Source organism: Martes martes (assembly GCF_963455335.1).
Source record: "Martes martes genome assembly, chromosome: 13".
Lineage (NCBI taxonomy): Eukaryota > Metazoa > Chordata > Mammalia > Carnivora > Mustelidae > Martes > Martes martes.
This window is the reverse complement of record NC_137901.1, coordinates 37,400,846-37,418,131: the sequence shown is the minus strand read 5'-3', so window position 1 is coordinate 37,418,131 and position 17,286 is coordinate 37,400,846. Positions and strand designations below refer to the sequence as shown.

Sequence of the window (17,286 nt, the reverse complement as noted above, 5' to 3'; positions counted from 1 at the left end):
GAGTCCTCCGTCCCCCTGGCCGGACCCAACAGACTGGAATGGAGTTTATGTGAACACCCAATGCACCTGAGGGTCGCACCGCATTTTCTTACTCATAACTGGCTTCCTTCGTAGACTAATTATCATAACACGGGAAAGCTTTCCAAGAAACCTCATTGTAGAAACAAAGCTGTGAAATTCAAGGTGTGAACAGTTTCATGCCTAGGACTGTAGTACAGACAGAAATGGCTTTTCATTGTTTTCTACTTTTTTTCTTTAGTCACTTTTAAATCTCACTGTTCTTATTGCTAAAATAACTGCTTTTTCATAGACACAGAGAAGGACATTCCCTACAGGAAATGTGGCCAAAAATCCCTAAAGTAGCCGAAAATTAGAAACTGAGAGTTTTCTCTTCCCCATTTGAATCGAGTCACAGAGCAATTTGACAAAGTGAACTTTTGCCCCAAAATAGGGATTAAATAATTTGTGCCTCATTTGATCCTTAATTGGAGACTCAATATGCATGATATTACGAGGCATGATCTGGCCTATAAATTATCCTCTAAAGATCATGCCAAGACAGAGAGATTGAAAATTTAGAAATTATGCAAACCACATCCATCCCCAAGAGTCTCCTAGTTTATATTTCAAACTCTATCCTGAAATGTCTTTTTATTCTACACGGAACTTCCCTCAAAGAGGAAACAGACACACCTTGTAATTATCACCGCTTACCAGTAGCCTCATTACACGGGCACACATCTGGCGTCCTATAGAACAGTCCTCTACTAATATTCTTAACTTCCAATATGTAACCCGAACTCCAGACTATAGCCATGTGGTCCTGAATTACGTGCCCCGGCAACTCAGGTTTAGGATTACCGTCTGCATGACCCCGGACGTCCTCCTGCTGGGGAATCCTCAAGGTTGCTGTTTTTAACCTTTGCCGGAGGCTTTGGGAAAACCCGTTAATGACTTGCCTTGTCTCTCCAGACGCAGGGGGCAGGTTCTCCTCGCTCCTCCCCCAGCCACACCATCAGCAGGCCCATCCCCATGCCGGTGCGCTCCGCGTCCGCCTGCTCCAGCCCGTCGCACACCCCTCAGGACTCCCTCACGGGGGTCGGGGGAGACGTTCAGGAGGCGTTTGCGCAAAGTAAGTGGCGGGCACTGGTTGTCGCTGCGTTCTGCTTCCCTCCGCGGCACGTGGGACCCCGCCGTGTGCTGGGCGGGTGGAGTTCATCAGAGCCACCGGGCGGCTCGGCCCGCGTGGCCCTCGTCCCGACTGGTCTGGAAACTCCTTAGGCGGGTCAGTTTCTCACTTCACCGTCCTACGTTCCTTCTGCTTCTCTAGCCCGGCCCCACTTTTTAGGAGTCTGTGCGCATTAAGGGAAGGGAAGTCCTTTCACCGGTATCGCAGGAAACTTTATAAATGGAATACATTTTAAAACTCCAAAAGATCTTATGTCCTGCTTTCTTCTCTTGGTGTTAAAGCAAACTCAAGATCGAGGTTAAACTGTCCCAGCCGAAGCGGGATGGAGCCCCGCGGCGATCAAGCGGTCGCTCCGTCGTTTGACCGCTGCCCTCCAGCGTTGAGTCACTCACTGCCTCTGTAACGTGGGGCCCTGGGGTTCAGCCTCCACAGTCCATGGAGAAGCCCCAAGAGTGATCAATAGAACCGTATTCTCCCTCCTGCTGCGTTTTCCATTCACACACCAGGGGTGGGGGCAGGGTCCGCAAGGCAAGCGGTTTTTTGCCTTTGGAAATACGTTAACTCTTGTGAAACTTTTTCTTGCCATTGCTTTTTAAATCTACAGAAAGTTCGGAAAAAAGAAGAAAATCTTCCTACGGGACCCTCACCTTCCCAAACTATTAGACAGTTTGGTCCTTCTCAACTTTTCATTATATAGGATTATACGTAATTTTTACAAATGTTTACAAATTTTTACAAACACCTACTCTTTTTTTTTTCACCCAAACAAGACCATGCATTGCATTTTGGTCGGCAGTTTGCATTTTCTTTAGGTTAGCAGTATATCATGAACATCCTTCCAGGTCCTCACACAGAGATCTAAGGAAAAGGGAGATATGTATTCGATTACTAGTTTGAAGGCAAAAATAAATAAATAAATAAGTGAAGTCAAAAGACAAAAAATAGACTGAGGAAAACATTTCCAGAGTATGTGGCAATCGAGTTTCCCGATTGTAGCTCCACATAAAGCATATAGAGATCAGTAAGAAAAGACAGTTCCGAAACAGAAACAGGTGAAGGATATGGACAGAAGAAGCACTATAAAACGCCAATAAAGATATAAAAGGATGTCCAATCTCCACAAACTGTTGTAGAAATACAAATACCACTGCTCACCTAGCAGATTGAAAAAAAATTAACATTAATAATAGGCAGAGATAGCAAGAGTATGAGGAAAGAGACACTCTCGTGTATTGTGTATGGGGATAAAATCTTACATTTTAAAGGAAAAGAATGATGTACTCTCTACTCTGTGGGAGAGGAATAGATCCATAAGAGGACTCTTTCATCTAAAAAAGAAAATAAGTTATACAAAATAAACTTTTTTAATTTTTAGAAGAAAAAATGTCCTCTCAATCTTGTCTTGAAGAAATTTAAAGCATTTCTAACCAAATTGAGATGTCAGTTATCATTGTTTTATTTGACTCTTGACTTTTTAATTTACATATATTTATTATTTTACCTATTGAGGTTTACTTCCCGAGAAATTACCAGAAGAGCCGTCGTGGCTTAGGGGCTGCCCCTAGCTCATAAAGAATTCATGCTTTTGTGAGTTCATCTGCAAGTCAGGTGTTTGGAATCTTGAGCCCTTTTTTTCCAAGATGTTATGGAGCCCTCTGTTCCATCTCTACCTCACACCCAAGCCAGTCCACGGACACCCATTTAACCCTTTGTGTGCCTGAAACCTCATCGTAATCTTTGTCTGCCATGAAAAACCATAGTCGAAGTTGCAATTCACAGTCCTAGGTGTACACCTTCTGCCCAGGTCTCACAGCAGGTGCATCCCACACTCTGGGGCATTCAGCGGATAGGGTTCCCACTCCCCAGAGATACCTATAATGGTAGGGGGAACTCCAGGAGCCCTGATGAGAAACAGAGGTTGTGGTGATGGAGATCAGAATCCCATGTGCTGGCCACTAGGTCATGGCAGAAACAGTAGCAGCAGCTGGCAAGGTACAGTTCTCCAGGCAAAATCAGACTTTACATCTGTGTGGGTTTTCCTAAAAAGAGGCGGCCATAGATACTAGCTGACCTGGGACCATCCCAGTTTATGGCAGGTCACCAGTCTTATTGTTATCCCCAGCCCCTTTCACTCGCAAACTTGTCCTGATTTGCACAATAAGTTGAATGAACCCCTCCGTCATCAGTGGCCACTGCCCTAAGTACAATGTATTGTTTCAGAAAATGAACCAAAGCACTTCTGAGAAGTCTTTGAAGTTCTCTTGCTTCAGGATTATCAATGTAAATGATAAACTGCATAAAAATTTGGAGGGAAAAAAACGACAAGCTGTGTTTTTTTTTTTTTTAATTATCATTTCTTCTTCACTCAAGGTTCAAGAAGAAATTTAAGGAATGACTTACTAGTCGCTGCAGATTCCATCACTAACACCATGTCCTCTCTTGTGAAAGAGCTGAATTCAGGTGAGTCCCCAGTCCCATCTAGGCTATCCGCTCATTGTAGAGGGACCAGAAAGTGCTAGGGGCCTCTGTTAGAGATTTCATTGTCAAGTAGAAAAAGATATATTGAAGATCTATGTGATACTTTGTTGGTATATTCAGACTTTTTAATACTATTTATACTTTACTGATTGGAAGACTGTTAATACATGGTCAATGCAGAAAGTTTGAAAAATGCAGAGAGGAATAAAGAAATATACCAAAATTGACTTGTAATTCTAGTTTTTGTAATATCTGGTATTTGTAACATATAATATCATGATCGAAAGTGACATGATGCTAAAGTTATTTCTTACAGTCAAATGTTTTATTTACTCATTTAAGCTCTGTTCATTGGGAATGCATGGCTATTTGAATGAGGCTAAATTGAAATTTACCTTTGCAATATGTCCAAAGAAAGATCTATCCAGAAAATAAAGAGCATGCCATTGAGAGGGACTCTTTATCCTAAAATACTACACAGTTTTTAAAACTTTAACAGCATGAATATGCAGATAATATCTTACCAGTTACTAACACATCTCATCTGTTCCTTTAGTCCCCCAACAAGATAGTTGTCTGACAGTCACAAAGTTTGAGATTAAACAATTATAAGAAATACAACTTCAAGGAGTGTCTGGATGGCTCAGTTGGTTAGGCAGCGGCCTTCGGGTCAGGTCATGATCCTGGGATCCTGGGATCGAGCCCTACATCCAACAACCTGTTCAGTGGGAAGCCTGCTTCTCCCTCTCCCTCTGCCTGCTACTCCACCTGCTTGTGGTCTCTCTCTCTGTCAAATAAATATATAAAAAAAAGAAATACAACTTCAATATTAAAAAGATTCTGGATTTAGGTTTCTTAAAGCCTCTGTAATAAGAATTAAAATAATAAAAATTGTTGCTGCTAGTCTAAATTAAGATTACCAAGTAGGATAAAAATGGCAGTAGTTAATACATCACGACTAATGGCATCTACCCACTGCCCTAGCACATGGTGACTAAAACGTTGTTCTTACTGTGGAAGCTTCAAATACTATCAGTTTATATTCACAATACTTTGAGATATTAAGTGAATGTATTATTTTAGTTTTGTATTTCCTGTATTAAAATAATAGTAAGGGGCAACTGGGTGGCTCAGTGGGTTAAGCCTCTGCCTTCAGCTCAGGGTCCTGGAATCGAGTCCTGCATTGGGCTCTCTGCTCAGCAGGGAGCCTGCTTCCCCTTCTCTCTCTTTGCCTGCCTCTCTGCCTACTTACAATCCCTGTCTGTCAAATAAATAAATAAAATCTTTAAAAAAAAATTAATTCAGTCAAGACACAAAAACTCCTCAATATGACTGAGATTTAAAAAGACAATACTGTATATACCAAATGATTTTCTAGAAATTCATGTCAGTATCAAATGTCATTTTGGGAAAAAAAGATAATAAACTCACCTGACATGTGTACCACAACTGCTTAATGTTTTCCACAGCACAGGTTGACTTATGTTAAGCCCAGCAGCCCTCTATTTGCCAATCATTAAAAAAAAAAAAAAAAAAAATACCCAACCTAAGTCATTCTTCGTTTCTTCCATTGTACCTAACAGAGGTGGGGAGTGAAACAGAGAGTAACGTGGATTCTGAATTTACGCGGACTCCGTTCGAGGATCTAGTTCCATCGCCCACCTCGGAAAAGGCTTTTCTAGCGCAAATCCATGCCCGGAAACCTGGGTACCTCCACGGCAGCACCCCCCCCAGCACCATGCGCAGTGACGTGTGAGTATCTTCGGCTGGGGGATCTTTCTCAGGAACACAACACTCTGTAGGCAATACGGGAAAATAGAAACGTGGTTGCTTCATTCTTTATTTCGGAAAGGGATGATGAAGTTTTCTTTTTCTGCCAGATGAGGTAGAAGGATGGATGCTACATTAAATTGGGTGTTGGGACTTTTCCGCCTTCATACTACCCAGAATAGCCATAACCAAAACCAGCTGGTGCTCTTTGAGAGCCTGGCACGCCCAAGGCATGGGGCTAGTTGTACTCAAAATAGTATTAAGGAATCCCTCTCTGCCTTTTGGGACTCACAGACTCGCTCAGGAGATAAGTCATCCTACCTTCTAAATGTACTGTATTTGCCCTTAGAGGACCAGGTGATGCTGGAGAGGCCTCTCTTCAGAATGGGTGTGAACAACGTTATCTAAGCACCTGGGATTGAAATCAATGAATGTCTAAAGCCTCATTATAAAGAAATCCAATCTGGTGGACTTGTTGAGTGTGTGTAAATCTGACCTTTGAAAGGCATTTTGCAAAGATTTTCATCCAGTTAGGCTTCTGTGGCTTGACAGAAAGCAGTAGAACCCGTGACGTCCCCTCTAGTCTTGTCTGTGTCCCTGGATCAGCTCAAAATCAAATCAGACAGGCCTAGGAACCCAAAGCTGAGAAGCAGAGGGGGAGGCCCTAGGAGGGCTTGCTGGCTCCCGCGTGGGTGGGAGGGAAGGCTGGGAAGCAAGGGGAGCCTGCTAGAGAGGGGGGCTCAGGGAGCCGTGGGAAAGGTGGACAGAGGGGCTCACCAGAGGGTTACAAAGGGGTTCCCCGAGCATTACAGACCAGGAAGGTGATGGTGCTTAATGTGAAAAATGCTGCAGACTAGTCTACAAAAGTGAACTGGCCATTTTCAGGACCCAAAGAAGAAACGAACCAGAGGCCTTTCTAGTGTTTTGGATCTCAATCCAAGTACTGAGTAGACCAGTAGTAATGGGGAACTATAAAGAGATGTGGTTGGAAAGCGGGTGGTAAAAAGGCAGGCGGAGAGATGCAAACAAAACCGTTCTAACATAATTTTAAGTAGCAGTAGGCTGCTGCTTTTCCTTTTAGTTTGCTTTCCTGTCCTTTCCTCTATAATTCAGAATTATTTGATTTGCTTCTTATTGAAAATGGTGAATTAACTGCCGGCAGTATAGTCTGGTAAGTAACCTATCTGTGTGATTTTTCAGAATGAAGCATTTACATCTGCTTACCTAAAATTTTCTTGTTCTAATCCAAAAATCCAAGACTGTAGCTAAATCTACCCCACTCCACTGTCCCCAGCATTCTGGTGACAGTATCAGCTACCACTATCAGGCTGCGGTACTTCGGAAGGGAAAGTTCACAGAGGCCTCGCAGTCCTATTTAGGCTGGCCCCAAACCTCTAAAAATAATGAGAACATGTCGTACAGATATAAATAAACATGAACAGTGGCATTTAAGTTCCAGCTCAGAAACTTCTACTTGATCACTCTCTTCACTTTAGGGCATGTCTTAGTATCTGTCCTACCAAACAGACACCGGGTTTTACTCTGAGACTATTTTAGTCATATGATTTAGGTGGCGAATTTATGTTTAGTCTCAGAAGGGGTTTTTATAAACGGGGATGGATAGATGCAAACAGAGTCACACATTAGTGAATGAGATCATTCTTCGCTCTTTATCTCATGATAGAATTGAACAATTTGAGACGATTTCTTAGATTCAGAACTCGTATAAATTTTTTAAGATCAAGAGCTATGCGTTTTTAAGATCAAGAGCTATGACCTCCCTGACACCCATGAGCTGATTATTCTAAGACTTAATCTGCTGTAAAAATAAAGTACATGGGTGCGTGTCCCAACACAAAGAGGGGGTAAATTATGAACAAATGTCCTTAATCATTATTTCACTAGAGGGCTCACTTTCCTTATAGAAAGTGTTCTTGGATTCCATTTAAAAAAAAAAAATTAAAAAGGCCCACAGATTGGGAAAACTATATTTTCTCCAAAGAGAAGGCCACCACTTTTAAGACTGACAAACACTTTAAAGGCAATTCACTTCTGTAAACCAAAGGAAAACACAGATGACCAATGATCCTCAGACTGCCATGGAAAAATTACATATGAGAATGCCTTGATCATTCATTTCTCCAAACTTCCAAAGTCTGTTTTTTGTTTTTTGGGGTTGGGGGGGGTTGTTTTTTGTTTTGTTTTTTTTTTTAATTTTCTGTTAGGTAACAGAAGATGTTGAATTGAAGTGAATTGAAGCCAAGAAGCGAATTCGGGGACTCAGTTAATTGGGGCCAAAAACCACAGCTAACACATGAATTCCACTCCTACTTTTAAGATTTGCTCCCAAACACCATTTGTGGTCTGTTCCCAGGGTCTCAGAAGACGGGGACCCCTACGTGCGGCCAGACGATGAGAACTATGAAAACGACTCAGTCCGGCAGCTGGAGAACGAGCTCAAGATGGAGGAGTACCTGAAACAGAAGTTACAAGATGAAGCCTACCAGGTATGGGCAGCCAGGCCCGGCCCCAGCACCCCACCCCTCGGTAGCCAGGTCTTTTACATCACTCAGAAAATCCATCCCTTCTCCTTTCTTCCACCCTCCCTCTCCAGAATATTCTTTTTTTTTTTTTTAAGATTTTATTTATTTATTTGACAGACAGAGATCACAAGTAGGCAGAGAGGCAGACAGAGAGAGAGGAGGAAGCAGGCTCCCTGCTGAGCAGAGAGCCCGATTCGGGGCTCGATCCCAGGACCCTGGGATCATGACCTGAGCCGAAGGCAGAGGCTTTAACCCACTGAGCCACCCAGGCGCCCCTCTCCGGAATATTCTAATTGCATTCCTTAAGCCACATATTCTAGACAGTTGTAAAAATTTTAAATACTTCTAGAGCTATGCTGTTCACCATGAATTCTTAGAAATTCTGATCTGGAAAGTGAAAAAGACCTTGTCCCATTAGGGGAAACATAGTAACTAACGATTTATACTCCTCTAAGATCATTGGGAAAGATGCAATTTCTCATAGATTAAAAAATGAAAATGTAAAGAACAAGGCCCAAAGAAACTGAGTAAGTATAAATCTATCTCTTCCCTTGAATCCTTTGTCCTCAGCCTCCTTCCCTGCCCACCTCATGTCAAAATAAATCAGTAGGAGAGTATCACATCTCTCCCAGAAAGGTAGAGGAACTGTAGGCCCCGTGTACAGCAGGGTGTGGATGGACAGATTGTCTTATATACTGGGGTATGTTATTAATCCAGCTGAGAATTCACCGAACCTAACACACACAACTGGGAGTAAGCATAATTAGTAAGTCATCCCGAAGGGGATACATTTTCCCCATGGAGATTTTTTACTGCCCTGTTGGTCTTGCTTGTGTGTTTCTCTTCCCTGTGATTCACAGGTGTTTTCTTGAGGTGCTGGGAGCTCAGGGATGTTTGCCTGGTTGAGACCTACTGCCCCCCGACAAGGCCCCATGGGATATTTCTTCATGTTGAGCTTTCTATCCAGTGCCAAACAAGCCATATTTTTAGATGAGCAGTGGCTCTCTCTTACTCCGTTAGTGAAGGAAAGAGAAGCAGAGAGAATACATTATCTCTATTTCTCAGAATATGTTTATGAATTGTTTTGAAAACATTTTCCCAAGAAGAATGTAGCAAGAGAGAAACTGAAGCCTCCCAACCCCATCCCAACAATATAAAACAAAGGTTTTGCCTATTTGGAATGCCCCATTAGCCCTTTCGGTTTAACAACTGTATTTTAGAGGCAGCTAAAATGAAGGCCTCATCATACCCCATCCCCACCCCCCAAAAAAGAAAAAAATCAGTGACTATATATATATATAGGTAAAGCCATGCTTCAACACTACAGAAAAAGTTGCCAGAAGTGGAGAACCATGGAGAATGCTCTTTGCCACATCTATGGCCCGTCCACAGAAGGAAATTAGCCTGGATGAGGCTGCCAGGGTGTCTCTGGGAGCTCTGAGGGATGGCATTCCTACACGAGTTTTATTTGGCTCTGCCGCCAAGAGGGAAAGAGGGATGTGGTTAAATAATCAGTGTTCTGGTTCATGCTGTTAGCAGTGCCTGTTAGGCCTCCCTCTTCGAGCCCATATGGGTTGCTGGATGTTGGTGACAACAGTCACTGAAATTCTCAGTTGTTTTTTTAACAGGGGATAGTCATTTCGTATAAAATACTAAATTATATTTATTTATATTATATTAATTATATTATAATTATATTAATTATATTATATTTATATATAATATATAATTATATTATAATTATATTAATTATATTAAATTTAACCTTCTATGAGTAAAATGAAGGGAAATGCTATTAATAGCTTAAGATGCAGTTGGGGTCTTTGCCATCTCTGGTTAATCTTAAGCCCCTTCTCTCCTTTCCATGCCCAGCGACTTCAAGGGAAAGGTAAAGAAAAGGTGTAGGAGACGATAGTAGGCCTGTGTGTCCGCACTCAAGGCATATGCCCTAGAGAAGGCTGAAGTGGCTTTCCTTGACTCTTCTGTGAGCGTATGGTTCCCTGACGGGTCAGAATGCTGTTTTTATTCATTGGACTCTCTCACTCTCTGTCCTTCTGCATGGCTTCCAACCAAATAATTCACCAGCTTGACCGCATCACAGACTTGACATGTCACCTTTCTTGTTTGTGTCCTTTGTCACCCGCAGGTCAGCTTGCAAGGTTGAATACAATATCCTTTTATCACTCTCCTCTCAAGTAAGTACTGTCTTATTTAGGAGGAAACATGGCCACCGTACACTGAATTCTGATAACTAGTAACCTCAGTTCACAACCACTCTGTTTTAGGTGTTTCTGTGTTCTGTGTCACAAATATCCTCCTTCCCTACTGATGTCAAAGAATCATCCCGGCCTATGGAGCATCTCATTAGAACCCAGGGGAGATTTGGCAGACAACCTTGGGAATTGACTTTTTACTCTACTAATTAGGAAAATTGGCACAGAAACTTCTATAACACCAGAGATGCCCCAGAAATCCCCCGGGGCTGGGGCGCCCCATCACCGGTCCCTAACAGCACCTGACTTTGCAGCTTCTCCATCACTTAAGAGGGGAAAGTCCAGGCGAGCTCAGCATATCCAGAGCTGGGCCAGCCTCAGAGTCGTGCTGTGTTCAGGACCCAGAGACCAAACGTGCGCACTTTAACAAGTGAAGGCAAAACCATGCATTGTTAAAGAAAACAAAAGAAGCCAAACAGAGGGGGTAACTTCTGTAGCCTTTTATCTTTGGAATAGCCCATTCAAATGCATTGTGGAATTCAGCAAGATACAGCTTAATTTAAAATATCATTTACGTGGCATGCTATTCCCAATCCCCAGGGACCTAGCAACTTACGTGGAAAATCGTCAGTCACGTGATTGTGTAGCGAGACTGGCACTTGACTGGCAGGACCACTGGAGTGTAGCGGTTCACAGCTCAGAGGCTGGACTCCGACGGCCCCGATTTCAGTGGGGTGCCACCAAATCGTGGCCGCCTAACCCTGACAAATTATTAAACCCTCTGAACTTCTGTTCCCTCTGCACAACATATAACCTAATACTTACCTCGTAGTGGAGTTGTCCTCCCTGGGATGTAGTTTATAAAGAGCTTAACATGGTGCCAGACGCACCATAATTTACGGTGAGTGCACACGTACGTGCCCGGCACTGCGCTCACTACTTCACAAGCCATTCAGTCCCAGGGAGCTGCTGGAGTTGCTGCGTGAGTATAGGGGAAGCCCCCCGGCCCGGGACTCAGAACTAGCTTGCTCTCTGTATTTTTATAAACAAAGCTAGGACTCTGCCGTGTGCAGAGATTTTGTATACTTTTGGCTACCGTGTCTCATAAGTGTAGGTCTTGTTTCTGGCTCCAGCTAATGGCCATTTAGCTGTCCCCCGTTACAGTTCGGAGTAGATACACCTCTCCCAGTCGCTGGCTGGAGGAGCCCAGGTGCTTGTATCTACTTCAGTGACACAGTCTTTCCCAGCTGTAGACTCCTAGACGTCTGTAGTATAGCTGGTCGTAAAGTCAGCTTTGGCTGCTAAGTTTAAAAAGGGATCTACTTCTCTTAAATGACAAATCAACTTGCAGAGAATAATCCTAGCTCATGCATTACCGACCTCGTGTCTCAGTCCTCGGGTTAGGATTAAGCAAGTAGACATCATGGCAGAGCTGCTGTGAGCTCTGAGGCCCTAGTGGTGTAACTGACTATGTATTCTGGTCTCCGTCCCTTGGATTTGAGAATGCCACAGCCCGTGCTCTCCTGAGTCATGATGACCACAGTGGAAACAATTCCCAGGAGCCAGCCATTTCTGAAAACATCTACTCCCGTTATAACAGATCTAGTCCTAAAGGAGCAAGCCTCTCCTTTCACAGCATTTTCTTTCTCTTAGTGGCCGCAGTTGGATCATTTTTATTCTGCACATTATTTAAACATCAGTCACTAGTTCCTAGAAAAATATTTTCTTAAACAAACTGATGAAATGTCCTTGACATAAACTCAGATAAGAAATGGCATTTGGGTCTTCTACCGAAAAGCCAAAGATTTCAGTACTCTGAAAGTTCTTAAGCCACTGTTTTCATCTTTTGTTGTCAATTTGGTGGTGAGAAATGGAAACCATTGCGGCCTCTGCCATTTATACATCGTGTGGCTACCGAGCTGGGGTTCCACAGGACTCTAGATATGAACTAGCCTGTCATGAAATCAGCCACTTAGGCAAAAGGTATTTAGAACCTTACGGATCAATCCAAAAGCCAGTGGCTTTTCATCTTTGCAGGTAATTCTATCCTAGTTCTCGACGTAGCCAAGAAATAGAGCTGAAATCTTGGAACAGTTTGTGCTATGGAAATCGATTGGTTTGGGCTTTCTGACCATGCGACAAGACCAGAAATTGCCTCAAAGCTGTGCATTTCTTATCCAAGGGTCTGGAAGCCAGCTTCCCCGCTGCAAGTCAATTAGGTGTCCGCCAGGGCAGAGCCCTACACCGGAAAGGGACAGAGGTTGGAACCCCAGACAAATAAAAGACCCACCCGTTGGCTCAAAAAGAGCTATTTGAAAATAAATATGCAGTCATCAGTACTAACAGCAGCGAACAGAGTAAAACCTTGCCTTTCAACAAGCCTCTTAGGAAGAGATACAGTATACGTAACATTTAACACTAAATTTAAGAATCCACCAAAACTCCATTTGGCAGACTCAGATCTTGGATTTGTCCCTTTTCTATCCCTCTCCCCACACGGTACACCACTTTCCTTGGCCAGCCACATCCTAACTTCAGAAACTGGGGGCTTGGACAATCAAAAGTGGATTTTTTTTTTCTAATTACCATGGCATTTCGATGGTAGGTTACTGGTCTCATCTGCACAAACATTTCCGTTTGCCTTGCTTCGACCTCCAGATGCCTCAAGCTCCCATTAAGCAAGAGACCCAACGCAGAGGATTCCTGTCCTCTCTTTCAGAGGGAGCCATGGCACACCGTGTCCCAGGACCTTGGCTCCTGATTGTCAGAGGAAGGGAGGAGAGAGAGTGTGTGAATATATGTGTGTCGGGGCAGGGCGGGGGGGTTGCTGGGGAGAACCCTAAGCTTCGAAACCCTAACTTAGGGAACAGTTTTCATCTTTAAAAAAAAAAGTTACACATTCCTTATTCCCAGGCAAGCTATAGTCAGACAGATGATGAAGGTAACACGAAAGCTGGTGATGAAGGAGAGCCCCGCACCCACCCCCAGAGAGGAGAAGACACGCCGGGCAGCAGCCTCAGCGCCAAGAGGAGCCCCCCTGCGCAGCCACTCCCGACAGACCCCCACCCTTAGAGACGCGTTCTGCCGACCAGAGCGCAGCTAACTTTTCGTTCTAAGATTTGTAGTTCGTAGGTGTGTGTTTTGAGAAGGAAACAAAAAAAAGACTTCTGACTCCTGTTCAAAGCTAACTTATCAGCTACATCTTTTGTAACATGGCTCATCCCTGATTAGAAACAAACAAAAAAACAGCCACCACCACACACATGGAGAGAAAAAGGAAAGCCCACAAGCTGAAAACCACACTGCTGTTGCTCACGATGGCAGTATTAACAAGCATTTTAAGCCTTTGCACATGCTATCGAACCTGTTGAGTTTACAATGACAATATTAATACTGTTTATAGCTAGACGTTTGATTTCTGAATTCTTTGGGATTTTAGCGAACCAGTTTATTATACACTGTACATTTTTTTTTTCCCGCAGCAATTGGAAAAGAACAACCACTTGCAATTATACACTAACCCCAAAGGATTTGGTACCTTAGTATACAGACTCAGAGCCCGGAAGCCAAGAAGGGTTCTTGGCCTGCACTGTCTGCATTTGTCTCTCAGTGTCTGTGAGCAATGACTTGAACCATCACACCAGGATAATCCAGTCTTTGGGGCTTCTTTCCAACTTGGGGTTGTTTTCTTTCAAGATACTCTAACAAATCAGCCATAGAATTTAGTGTAAATATTTTTTCCAAATAGATATCATATTCAAAAAGACAAAGGCAACATTCAAATGATATAGACTCTAGTTTTTAAAATCAGCACAGATCTTCTTAAAAACTGTGAACTATGTTTTGAAATACTCGTTGCTAAAGCTGTTTATAAACCACAGGTGCCATACGACCCCCACACGGACTCAAGTTGTCTCTGCTCTTCCAAGGGCGCGTCCCTCTCGTTTCAGCTTTAGGGAGCATGTCTAACCACACCGCTCGTCCACAGCTTCCCCTATCAGGTTGTCTGGAGGCCTTCAGCTTTAAATGTACAGGCTTGAAGTGTGCTTGCAAACGCTCACTCTCCTTTTATTTCTGAATGTTTATTGCCTTAGCTGGCTACCTGGTGTTCTGCATGCAGCCTTCTGTGGTCATGGGAGAGGAAACGGGCTCTTCTAAGTGGAGCTGGGATTTTGCCCTCAGCGAGAAGCTGATGGGCAAAAAGCACGGTCGAAGAAGGAGGAATGAAAGGCTCTGTGGATGGTCCTTTCTGAGGGCCCTTGTCAGGGAGCATTAAAGACCTCCCTTAGGGATTCTGGGGAAATGACAACAGGATCTACTTGTTGCACAACTGGATGAAATAAAATCCGGCAACGTATTGAATACGTTATACGTAAATGGGCAGCTTCTCTGGAATTCCTGTCTCCTTTAAAAGAAAGAAGAGAACGTCATTTTAGAACAATGGCTCTCAAAGTGGGGGCCCTGGACCGGCAGCATCAGCATCACTTTGGGAATTTATTTAGAAATGCAAATTCTTAAACCCCAACCGGGTCCTGCTGCATCAGGAACTCTGGGGATTGGGCCCTGGCCATCTGTGCTTTAAGAAGCCCCCCAGGTGATTCCTGATGCATGCTAAATGTTGAGAACCACTGCTTTAGAATAAAGTTGCATATAGAACCTCTAAACAGTCCTGGTTCAGGATAAGCAAGAAAGGCTCTGAGTCAACCTCAAAGCTTCAGCAATTCGATTTTGCTCCCGGGGCTGGCAAAAACCCTCTCCCACCCCCCACGTAGGTGGTGGTTGGTGTGTGCCCAGCTGAGAACAGACATCCTGACACCTGCCGGGTCCCTCTCCAGACGGCGTGTCTGCGTCTGGTCAGAAACCATGACCTTGGCTGCCCTTTGGAACAAAATCGCTTGCCTCGGCGATAGCAAAGCTCTCGGTTGGTGTTAGTAAGAAGCCCACGCTGTCTGTTGATGTGCTTCTTCATACTTCTCCCAGAGAAGCAGCCTGACAAATGTCCCCGAAAACAGGCTTACACCAAAGGGGCACAACTGCACAGTTCTCAGATTTCTTTGCACAGATGGATTTTATTATGAGTTTTGTTGGTTTATCTTAACGTTCATCTCCTTCCCACCGCCCATCATCTGTGAAACCATACCTCTCTAGATGGAGCAGGTGGCCACTCGTGCCTCATACTCAGTACTTAAAACCACTCCATCCCAGCTACCTACATTGCCGTCAGCTCTAACTCATAGCCAGATAGTTCTGGAACTCGGAACTCGGATGCTGCAAGTGGCATTCAGCCCCTGACTGGACTGAGCTGACATCTGTTGTCACTCTGTGTTTTGACATCAAAATGCTTGTCTAAGGTTCGAACCGTTTTGCTGATAACCTTCCCCCTTGTCATAGCTTTCATTGCCAACTCCATGACACGATTGTCGCTAGCATCATAGAAGCCATTGCAAGGACTCTGGAAACTGCCGCCAATGACCAGTTCCTGACTAACCAGCCGCCTTTTCTTTCTCTTAGCTCCACGTCAGCACTGAGACCAGACCCAAGCACCCCTGTCCTGTAACCGAGACAAAATGGCGTGTATTGTTTTGGGTTTTTGTGGTTTTGGGGGGGCTTCTTTCCTTGGCTCTCCAAATTTACTTTTGGGACCTGTTCTAAGTGCAAATCCAGACGGTTTCACCTGTCCTGTCCGCGAGATAGTTTCATCTTGCGGGGGTTGTTTCTTTCTTGTTCCACAATAAATTGCACATCCATCTCCACCAGAGATGATGGCCTATTAATGAGCACTGGTCTAACACAGCCAACCACCCCCATGGTGCCATGTGGAGGGAGGGAAGGAGGGAGATAGGGAGGGAGGAGGGTAAAATCTGCTGTATGAGATTCAGGAATCAGTTGCGGTTGGTCAGGACGCAAGTCAGGGTAAGTTCAGTTGGTCAGAGGGAGATGTGCTGGAGATTGTGAAAAATGGATTCTCGAGTGATCTCTATAAGGCAGGGAAGGTTCATTTGTAAGTAGTAATGTGAACTGAATTGCATAAGAGTGTGGCCTTTGTTGTGATATACTATGTATTTTCTTATATGCATGAGGCAAACTGTTGCATCATAATTTAGCACTGATGTCTGCTTTTATTTTGATCATCTTTGTCCACCCTTATTAGTTCTTGGCTGTTAACTGTAGATAGACCTTGTAAATACGGCGACCTTTGGTTGCTGCAATCACCTTGGCTTGGTTCGCGCAAGGAGCCACAAACAAGAACTCCACTGTGTCCTCAGAAGAAAGGGCATTTTTACTTTTGAACCAAAAAGAGAAAAAAAATCAGAAATGTTCCATCTTGAGGCTAATTAACTGTAAGACGTTTTTAATTATGACTACTGTCATTTGACACCATTTGAAATAACCAATTCAGAGACACTAAAGATTTCACAATATTCACTGGTATTGTAACAAAACTACTATTGTATGGGTTTTTTTGTATTGCTGTTAAGTATTGTTTTGTGTGTGTGTGTGTGCGTGCTGGAACCTCCGGGAGACATGTTATATTTTGAAGTGATTAAACTATTTAATTGTGTGTCTATATTTTGGAATGGAATTATTTCTTCATTAAAAAATGTTTTTAAAAACACTATATCTGTGTCTTTTATTTCCTTCTTTCAATGAATCTTTCTTGAAGTAACATGAAGTCAGTCTGTTCAAAGGAGAAAGACAAGTCAGCGCTTGCAGCATGAAGCAGCCCCATCGGTTGAGTCTTAACTGCAGCAAAATAGAATCTCCCTTTTCCCTGCCTTTGGAAGAGTTCACGATTTTAGCGCTTGCTTTATACCTGACACTGTTCTAAGCTCTTTGTGTTACTCGACTCCATCCTTTGAATCGCAGCGTCTAGCCAGGTACTTGGCAATTATGAGCTGCCCAATGATGTGTCCAGTGAATGAATAAATGAATTAGTAGCTTTCGTCTGTGCTAGAGCTGGTGAGAAAGGAGAATCAGCACACCCTGGAGGTCGACGTGTTGATAGCAACAGGAATCAAATTAAAAGTTCCAAAGAGCGGACAAAAGCTCAGAGTCCACAGAGGCGATCACTCCCTCCATTCTCATTTCTCTT

The 17,286-nt window shown here is 43.6% G+C and overlaps 1 protein-coding gene across 2 annotated transcripts in view; it reads left to right on the top strand.

Moving 5' to 3' along the window:
• DTNA (dystrobrevin alpha) overlaps nucleotides 1–16,802 on the top strand; it is a 374,000-nt gene extending 357,198 nt beyond the window's left edge. The window contains exons 20-25 of one of the 2 annotated variants that reach the window (XM_080821015.1): nucleotides 973–1,132; nucleotides 3,560–3,649; nucleotides 5,251–5,419; nucleotides 7,812–7,944; nucleotides 10,127–10,175; nucleotides 15,705–16,802. In XM_080821015.1, the coding sequence (XP_080677141.1) occupies nucleotides 973–1,132; nucleotides 3,560–3,649; nucleotides 5,251–5,419; nucleotides 7,812–7,944; nucleotides 10,127–10,144 (570 nt within the window). In that variant the 3' untranslated portion in view covers nucleotides 10,145–10,175; nucleotides 15,705–16,802. The remainder of the gene's footprint in view (nucleotides 1–972; nucleotides 1,133–3,559; nucleotides 3,650–5,250; nucleotides 5,420–7,811; nucleotides 7,945–10,126; nucleotides 10,176–15,704) is intronic. The other variant, XM_080821021.1, reaches the window with a different exon arrangement.
• Nucleotides 16,803–17,286: the final 484 nt, after the last annotated feature.